Genomic DNA, 10,520 nt, shown 5'->3' on the forward strand with positions numbered 1-10,520 from the left:
AACATCTTCAATNAATGGTTCTGGTCTGGCTAGCAGTTGGTACATAGAAAAATAGAAATAGATCCATATTTGTCACCTTGCACAAAGCTCAAATCAAAGTGAATCAAGAACCTCAACAAAAAGCCAGATATACACAATGTAATATGAGAGAATGTGGGAAAAAAACCTCAAACTCATGACATGGGGGAAATTTTCCTATACAGAACTCTAATGGCTCAGGCTCTAAGATCAAGAATCGATAAATGGTACCTCATGAAACTGAAAAGCTTCTATAAGGCAAAGGACATAGTCAATAGGAAAAATCAAGCAACCTAAAGATTGGGAAAAAGTCTTCACTAACGCTACATCTGATATAGGGCTAATATCCAAAATATATAAGAACTCAAGAAGCTAACCACTAAAAAGTCCAAACAACCCAATCAAAAATGGGGTATAGAACTAAAGAGAATTCACAACAGAGGAACTTCAAATGGCCAATAAGCACTTAAAGAAATGTTCAAAGTCCTTAGTGATCAGGGAAATACAAATAAAAATGAACCTGAGATTCCACCTTACATCAATAAGAGTGGCTGGAATCAAATACTCAGGTGACAGCAAATGTTGGCAATATGTGGAAAATGTGAAGAAAGAGGAACACTCCTTCATTGCTGGTGGGATTGCAAACTGATACAACTACTCTATAAATCAATATGGATGTTCCTCAGAAAATTGTAAAATGAAAACTTATGTCCAGTTATACAACTTCTGGGCATATAACCCAAAATGCCCCATGTATCAAAACCACATGTGCTCTACTATTGTTCATAGCAGCCTTATTTGTGATAGCCAGAAGCTGGAAACAATCGAGAGGTCCCACAATGAAAGAATGGATACAGAAAATGTGGTTCATTTATACAATGGAATACTAGTCATCTATTATGAATGAGGGCATCGTGAATTTTGCAAGGGAATGGATGAAACTTGAAAATATCATCCTGAGTGAAGTATCTAAGACCTAAAAGGACATGCATTGTATGTACTCACTATTAAGTAGATATTAGCCAAGAAAGTACAGAATACCCAGGATACAATCCACAGAACTCAAGAAGGTTAACAAGCCAAAAGGCCTAAGTGAGGATGCTTCAATAACACTTGGGAGGGAGAAGAAAGGAAAGGGCAGAGAGAGGGAAGGAACTGGTTGGGTGTAGGGAGTGGCAGGGGCAGGGGAAAAGATAACATGATCAGGTTTGACTAGGGACAAGGAGCAAAGTCCCAAGGAGCAGCAGAATAAATGGAGATATGCAACCTCTGGAGATGGGAGGTGGGGAGACCATCTAGAATGTACCAGAGATCTGGGAGGTGAGAGAATCTCAAGACTCAAAGGTGGTGAAATGCCTAACAATGGGGAGAAGAAACGTGTAGAATCTACCTCCAGTAGAAAGACAGGGCATCAAGTGGATTGTAGGGGCTGACATCCCACAGTCAAAAAATTTGACATAGTAAAATTTGTTCTTGTGTAAAAGAACTGCAGGGACAAAAATGGAGAAGAGACTAAGGGAAAGGAGATCAAGTGACTGGCCCAAATTGGGACCCATCTCAAGGTGAGGTTTCAAGGCCTGACACTATTACTGATGTTATGGCGTACTTACCAACAGGAGCCTAGCATAGCTACCCTCCAAGAGGCCCATCAAGCAGCTGATGGAGACAGAAGCAGATGCTTACACCTAACCATTGAAATGAAGTCAGGGACCCCTGTGGTTGAATTAGGCAAAGGCTTGAAAAAGTTAAGGAGGAGGGTGACCCCATAGGAAAACCTGTAGTCTCAACAAACCTGAACCCCTGAAATCTCTCAGACACTGAGCCACCAACTAGGCAGGATACACTAACTGGTCTGAGGCCCTGGGCACATATAGAGCAGACAATTGCCTGGTCTGGCCTCAATGACAGAAGAGGCACCTAACGCTTTAGAGTCTTGAGGCCCCAGGGAATGGGGACACCTGGCAGGGTGTTGCAAAGGGTGTATGAGGCTCATCGTCTTAGAGGTGGGGGAAAAGGAATGGGATGAGAAACTGTTGGAGGGCAGAACAGGAGGGAGCTAATGATTGGACTGTAAAGAAAGATTAAAGATAATAATAATAATAAAAAGAATTAGAAAAAAAACAAAAAAGAAAATAGTCCAATTTATTTTTAGTAGAAAATTCAACACAAAAAAGTAAAATGACACATTTAGCCATTAATAATCATAAAGGAATAAAATGTTTAAATTAATGCAATCTCACCATATTTCATTACTATGAATTAAGTTCAGTGAAAAGATATAAATTAATTTGAGGGAAATATACAAATTACTAACATCCATATTTACAGGGACACTCAATAATTTATTTCTAATATAAATAATATTCTTATGATGTCACATCATATCAGTGTGATGATGTTTAAGTTTGTCATTTTAATCATTTTGATATTTTGCATTTTATTGTAATTTAATTCATGACATTTCAAAATGTTTTATATACAATGTATTTACACAATTTTTGTAAGCTATGAACTAGAATTGGATGAAACACTATGAAATTTGTTTAATTGAATTTAATATGCTTTGTAAATGATATTTAAAATATAAAAAACTGGTTAAAAAAAGAAACTTAAAATAAATTATAGAAACGTTAATCACCTATAAAAATGACCATCATTGGGAAGAGAGGCCATTGGTCTTGCAAACTTTATATGCCGCAGTACAGGGGAACGCCAGGGCCAAGAAGTGGGAGTGGATGGCTCTGGGAGCAGGGTGAGGGGAGGATATAGGGGACTTTCGTGATAGAATTTGAAATGTAAATGAGGAAAATACCTAATAAAAGTTGGAAAAAATTAAATTTAAAACGATCTTGCAATGTTGAAAAAAGTGAACAACAACAACAACAAAAAAAAAAACCCACAAAAAACAGAGGATGGCCTAGTTGACCATCAATGGGAGGAGATGCCCTTGGTCTTGTGAAGATCATATGCCCCAGGACAGTGGAGTGTCAGGGCCAGGAAGCTGGAGTGGGTAGGTTGGGGAGCAGGGTTGGGGGAGGGTATAGGGGACTTTTGGAATAGTATTTGAAATGTAAATGAAGAAATTAATATAAAAAAGCATAAACTGAGTAAAGTACAGGCTATAGTAGTAATGTAATAGATTTTCCTTCCTGGAGATTATAATATTTGGAATGAATGACAGGTAAAATGTCTTAGTGTTTAAATGAACTTGGTACAATTGACAACATGAGTTTAATAACCAGGACTCAACAAAAGTGGAAGGAAAGAACTGATTCCTGGAAGCTATGCTCTGACATTTGTATACACACAGAGACACATAAACACAAACAATAATGCTAGATAAACAAAATATTTGAAAAAGCAATTGTGTGTGGGAGATACTTTAGTGATTAAAGTGCATAATGTTCTTGTCTAGGACCTAAGTTCAGTTTCGAGTACCCATGACAGATGCTTACAACTACTTATAATTCCAGTTTATTAAGATCAAATGCCATTCTCTAGGCTCTGCAGATACCTGTACTTAGATCCACATATTTGTACACAAATACATACATACATACATGCATACATACATGCATACATACATACATATATACATGTATACATATAAATAAAAGTAATAAAAAAGTAAAGATTATGTTTTTGGTTGTGTGAGTAGTTGAACAACATATAATGTACTTTACAATTTTGTTAAGTGCTTTTATTTAAGAACAGTTTGGTAGATTTTGTTGTTGGTGTTTCATTCAAGGTGTGATTTTTTTTCTTGGTTTTGCTGTCATATATTTTGGATTTTTTGTTTGCTTGTTTTTGATAAATAAGTTAAAGTTTGGTGGATATCGAGGGGAAAAGAGACTGGAAGTATTGGGGGAGCAGAAGAAGATGTTATTTAAATTTAAAATTGTTCACAATATATAAAAGTGTAATATACTAAAAAGTAAAAAGCCAGAAAAAACCCAAAGGAAATCTTAAAATATAGTTACAATTACAAAATAAGAAATGAAAACATAATAAAAATAACTCTACCCAAAAGCAAATTCAGTGTGAATGACTTGATGAGAGGGATTTGTTAACTAGTATTTAAAAATAAATAATTCAGTATTATATTTTTTTCTGCCAAATGAAAAATTGTTTATTTCCAAAATTTTAGAAGAATTAAACAAATTTGTGCTGCATGACACAAGTATGCATACTATAGAGCAAATTGTTTTTATATCTCATATACTTTTGTTTTCTGTTTGAGCAGAATAGTAGGTTTATAGTCATTCTATCCCTGTATTTAAAATTAAATAGCTAGGCCACATACTATGATTTTAACAATTGGCTCTCCTTCACAGTAAGATTCTCAGTACTTCCAACTCTTTCAAATTAGAATGTTGTACAGAGATACACCACAAAATAAGTAAATAATGAATAAGTTGATGTACTCAATACATCTACTTGCTAACATATACATCCAGGTGAATACATGAGCAGCATTCATGTTTCACCTTTGTGAAAAGAAGAGTGGGACCTGATAATGAGCTTACCATTTGTCTTCCTGTCCCCCTGGAATCAAGCTTTTTCTTTAAAAATTAATTTCTTATGTGTAGGGACTGCAGCAAATAAGTAAATACATCTTAATGAGCTAGTCCTTAGGGACAGAAATATTTAAAACTGTTCAGTTACCTTCATAGGAACATCATATTGGTTGTAGGGCCTAGTAGATTGTTCTTACTGGTAGTTTATGATGTATTTCATGTATTTGTTGGTCTAAATTCAGAGTCCAAATGTCTATCAAAACCTTCAATCTTTTGATTACCACTTAAATTCTTTTCCTAGGAACTCATGCTTCTGATCTAAGAATGCTAGTTCTGGGAAAGAGATATTAATTATTTAAATCCAGTCTATCTACTGAAAAAAATGGCCTGGGCTGCTAATTCAGAGGAAGAGATTGTGAGTAAAGTGATATTTTCCATAGAGTACAGAGAGGTTTTTCATCTGTCATAGAAGTGGTAGAACAGAGGAGATATCTGAAGAGTCTCTGACATACATAATTCTGTGTTTCCAAAAATTTCTTACAAGATTACTAACAGTAAAAGGTGAGCTTCTCTCTCTCTCTCTCTCTCTCTCTCTCTCTCTCTCTCTCTCTCTCTCTCTCTTTCTGTTTTTGAAATGTTATCTATTGGGTGGCTGAAATATTTCCTGCTACTTAAGAGTTAATGGTTTTTTTCACAATTCAAAAATAAGAGACATACAAAAAAATTCCTGAAGGCAGATCTGTAATGTTCAGGAATGAGAACTCTTGTAAAGTAGTAGCATTTCATCCAAAAGACCCCAGAGTTGGATTCCTGGAACACATACAGTGGAAAGGACTATTTAGGTTTTGAGAACTGGTAGAATTACATATTGAAATCTCAGAAGATAATTAAGAAATGTTTTATAATGTCATTTCTAAGTCAAATTCTGAGAGGTTGAGAAGTAAAATGAAGATGGTAAAATTATGGAGATTACAATTGTTCAAGTGTTGATAGTTTCTTATGGCTCACCAATTACATATATCTACATGAAAGTTAAATTAAGAAAATTTGCAAAATTAAAACACTGCATCCAGTGAGAATTCAAACAAGATTCTGATGAGGACTAATGAAACACTTGAGTAGTTCTAAAAATGGCTATTTCAATAATATTGCTTACCAAAATCATAATGTCATTGGCCCTGTTAATTATGTTTTAGTACATCATTGATTTAATAATTAAATATATTAAATATATACAGAAACTCTAGCTTTCAAAAATAATTGCACAAAATTTAGCCAAAACAATAATTGTTAATGATGTAATTGATTCTTGTTGTTAATGTAAGATTCCATTGATAGAAAGCACTGTATGCCAAAGCAAATGCTACTTGATATTTTTTCATGTAACAACTGGAGAGGAAATAGTACCATTAATGTAACTTATATCATGTTAAACAACTGAAGCTGACTTTCCAAGAAACCAATCATGTTTATGGAAGCATAGTGCTGTGACACAAAATATGAGGGAAAGAAACTATTACTCATGTATTTCAATTTTAAAAGTATAGACCATTTATCTTTAAGCAATCACAAAGATCTACATTAATGTTTGTTACATTGATTTTATTTGATATCACATGTACTACTTTAAAAAATACTCAATCTTAATGACATATCATATAGTTTATAGGGTGCAGTATGAAATTCAGTCCATATATAATAATTTGTATTACATTGAAGAACATTTACATACTGTATATATGTATTACTTTTATGTATTATGGTATTTTCTACTATTTTTCAGCTATTTAGCAATATGTTGGGTTTTTTTTTTAGTTTTGATGTACAAAATTATAATGTACTTGCTATATGTATTTAAAGCTTTAAATTCATTATTAAGCTAGGATTTATTGAGAAAATTCAACAAACTTTGAAAAGCAGAAAAGCAGCACTATTGCTGGGATCAGTTATGTATATAACTCATCTATGTATTTTAACATTTCATTTACAAACTTTAAAAGCAAATTAGTTTTTTTAAATAATCACCAAAAATGAGTAAACAACTAATCAAACATCTCAGTCAGAGTAAACAAAATCACATCTCAGTGATGTTTTCCAATGGCAATACTGCTTTACTTAGATTTTAGATAATTTAAATATTGTAAAAACACTAATAATCATATTCCAAAATTAGCCTATTGAACAGTGTGGAACTTATAACAAATTACATATATAAATACATTATGAATAAATACATAGACTCTATTTAATCTATTATTAGGGAAATTTTGTGTTATATAAAGATAAAAATACTTTCTATTTGGTATTCTACCATTCTAAACCAAAGCAATCAACATCTATCAGCAACTGTACATAATAGTACCAAGCAGGATGCCACAACTGACAAAGCACCCAGCAGTTCTTTGGAGTGATGGTTGGCGATTATCATATAAAATGGGACATAAAGAGAGACTCAGTCTTGAAATTTTGTTAGTGCTAAATTGAAATTCTTAAAAACAATTTAAATAGAAGTAATTAAACTCTAATGGAAATGCCAGACGAGAATGTAAGAAGAAAGTAATAGAACTGAAATTAACTAAAAGCCAGAACAACATGGCAAGACTAGATGAATTGGCAGAAGAAATGAATTATGATTAAAAAGGATTGAGATTTGAAGCAAGATACTAAGATGGATGAATATCAAAGAATAGATTTGTTTTCAGGAAAATGAATCAGAAATGTAAGACGAATCAATGAGAAAAGCCTAAGAGATGAAAAGCTAATAACCAGATAATCCAGTCACTTTGGCTCAACTCCTCAGAGTGTGTGTGTGTGTGTGTGTGTGTGTGTGTGTGTGTGTTGTCTCTCTGTGTGTATGCACAAACATACTTCAGGTACTTTATGATGTTGTGATTTGTATAATCATATCAATGCTAATTAACCAATGTCTAAGACACTTGGAGCCACAGTACTCTCTGATGTTTCTCATATTTATGCACAGATAAGGAAAAAGAGTAAGCATGATTGAACATGTTTTAGATTTGTCATTCTAAATAAAATGACTTAGAATGAGACATTTACCACACTATTATGAAAGACACATAGAAATGGTGACCTGATAATATTTTTATTTTCCACATTAAAAGATGAACATATAATGGCAACAGGGAATCTCACTCATGTCACGGAGTTCATACTCATGGGGGTATCTGACCGTCCAGAACTGCAGGTTCCACTTTTCTTTCTCTTCTTGGTCATCTACCTTCTGACAGCAGCAGGGAACCTCGGCATCATCACCCTGACCACCGTGGACTCAAGGCTGCAAACTCCCATGTACTTCTTTCTCAGACACCTGGCGATCATCAACTTTGGCAACTCCACTGTCATTGCTCCTAAAATGCTGGTCAACTTCTTAGTCAGTAAGAAAACCACCTTATACTATGAATGTGCCACGCAGCTGGGAGGATTCCTGGTTTTCATTGTAGCAGAGATCTTCATGCTCGCTGTGATGGCCTATGATCGCTATGTGGCCATCTGCAACCCACTGCTCTACATGGTGGTGGTGTCTCGACAGGTCTGCCTTCTACTGGTGTTTCTCACATACCTCTTTAGCTTTGTCACAGCCATTGTTGTGACACCTTGTGTGTTCTCTGTTTCTTATTGCTCTTCCAATGTAATCAACCACTTTTACTGTGATAATGTCCCTCTGTTAGCTCTGTCCTGCTCTGACACTCACCTTCCAGAAACCGTTGTATTTTTTTTCTCAGCGACAAACTTGTTTTTCTCTATGATTATTGTACTTATATCCTATTTCAACATAATACTTGCAATTTTGAGGATCCGTTCATCTGAAGGAAGGAAGAAAGCCTTCTCTACTTGTGCTTCCCACATGATGGCTGTCACTGTGTTCTATGGCACACTTCTCTTCATGTATCTACAACCACGGACTAATCACTCCTTAGACACTGACAAGATGGCTTCTGTGTTCTACACCCTAATAATACCAATGTTGAACCCTGTCATCTATAGCTTCAGAAACAAGGATGTAAAGTGTGCATTGAAAGAATTCCTAAAAAATCCATGCAAACGATTCAATCTCATATGAATTTTAACCAAAATTTTTTTATTTAAAGATTTCCTTTCCCTTTCTTTTTCTCTTTCTTTTTTTTTTTTAAGGCACTGTCCTTCAAAGATATTGTTGGTAAATGTCAGGACCTAAACCTTCAGAAGCAATTGGATTTATTGCTTTGTTGTTGTTGTTGTCGTCGTTTTATCCCATATTTATTTACCCAAAGGAGAAAAATAATAAGTAATTTACAAGTTAAAAATTTTATTTCAAAGACAGAATACAATTTACTGCAAGGGCAACCAGGGGATTTGAGTTATGGATTATGGTACAGTTATTGCATCATGAGCACAAAATCCTGAGTCCAAGTCTTAGTATGAACATGTCATAATTGACAAACAAGAGAATGTTTTAGCACAGACTGGAGGTTTTCAAGAATCATTTCTTAGGAATATCAATAATCAGACATTCTAGCAACAGACAGGTCCTGAACAACTATTATAGATAGTTAAATCCTTCAGGTTTTTTGCAAAATATTATTCATTCATCTAACTCTTAATATTTGAGTATGCATTTATTTTATTCTTAATGATACAGTATGTAACAAAAATGATTATTTTTCAGAAAGAGATAAATATTGAAATAAGTGTTCAGTACACCCAGGTATTGGATATGTGAAAAGCCAAAAGAAATCAATCTCATGAAAGAATCACCTGTATTGCTTTTGGGGTTTTTTGTTTGTTTGTTTCTATATTGGTTATTTTGTTTATTTATGTTTCAAATGTCCCCCTTCATGGTTACCCCTCCCTCCTACCTATTTGATGCTGCTCCACTAGCCACACTTCCATTCCTGCCTCACCACGCTAGCATCCCTCTAACCTGGGGCACCAAGCCTCCACAAGACCAAGGGCCTTCCATCCCATTAATGCCAGATAAAGCAATCCTACATATGCAGCTGGAGCCATGGTTCCCTCCATGTGTATTCCTTGGTTGGTGGTTTACTCACTGGGAGCTCTGAGTGGTTCAGTTAGTTGATATTGCTGTTCTTCCTGTGGGCTTTCAATCACTTTCTGCTCCTTCAGTCCTCCTAACTCTTCCATTGGGGTCCCCATGTTCAATCTGATGATTAGCTGCAAGCACCTGCATCTATATTTGTCAGGCACTGGCAGAGCCTCTCAGGAGACAGCCATTTGAGGTTCTTGTCAGCAAGCTCGTCTTGGCATCAACAGTAGTGTTGGTATTTGGTATGTGCAGATGGGAGGGATCCTTAGATGGGGCAGTCTCTGGATGGCCTTTCCTTCAGTCTCTGCTCTACTCCTTGTCCTTGCATTTCCTTTAGAAAGGGATAATTCTGGTTTAAAATTTTAAGATGGGTGGGTGGTCCCATCCCTGAACCAGTAGTAACGCCTATCTACTGGATATGGTCTCTACAGGTTTTCTGTCTCCTTTGTTGAGTACTTAGGTTGGTGCCATCTCTGTTGGGTCCTGGGAATATTTTGCTCCCCTGATATCTGGGATTTTCTAGTGGCTAACCCTCTCCCTTTACACATACATCCAAACCTTATAGATCAGTGTGTTATCACATGAGTTGATCTGAATTTAAGAAAGGTTAAACAGTGTCCACAAAAATGAGGATTTCTAGATCAGAGAGTTGTTAGCTGTAGTAGGTTAACCCATTTTAGATATTGTTTTTCTTTATATTCTTTGGTATGTGAACTGTGTATTTCTTTTGGAAACTCATCAGTATTGTCTATTTCCTTGAATTTCTTAACTCCCAGGACCTTCTTTTAGCATTTGGTACTATTCACTTATAGATTTCAAATAATGATTATCAGCTTTATATTTACTGTAATATATCTTGGTACATACACATTTTCATTCCTTTTCTTTTGTGATTATTATTGGTCAAAACAAAATCAACCATAAGAACTTCTTTATCT

At 35.0% G+C, this 10,520-nt stretch overlaps 1 protein-coding gene across 1 annotated transcript; it reads left to right on the forward strand.

The window, feature by feature from the left end:
• Positions 1-7,671: 7,671 nt before the first annotated feature.
• LOC110288549 (olfactory receptor 8J3-like) lies at positions 7,672-8,619 on the forward strand. Its single transcript, XM_021154864.1, has one exon. It carries the CDS (start codon positions 7,672-7,674, stop codon positions 8,617-8,619), a length of 948 nt encoding a protein of 315 aa, XP_021010523.1.
• The last annotated feature ends 1,901 nt before the right edge of the window (positions 8,620-10,520 follow it).

Source organism: Mus caroli, unplaced genomic scaffold (genome assembly GCF_900094665.2).
Source record: "Mus caroli unplaced genomic scaffold, CAROLI_EIJ_v1.1 scaffold_10505_1, whole genome shotgun sequence".
In the NCBI taxonomy this organism is placed as follows: Eukaryota; Metazoa; Chordata; class Mammalia; order Rodentia; family Muridae; genus Mus; species Mus caroli.

What these genes read in the sequence shown, in the direction of transcription:
- LOC110288549 (XM_021154864.1), top strand. Translation starts at nt 7,672, where the DNA reads ATGGCAACAGGGAATCTCACTCATGTCACGGAGTTCATACTCATGGGG.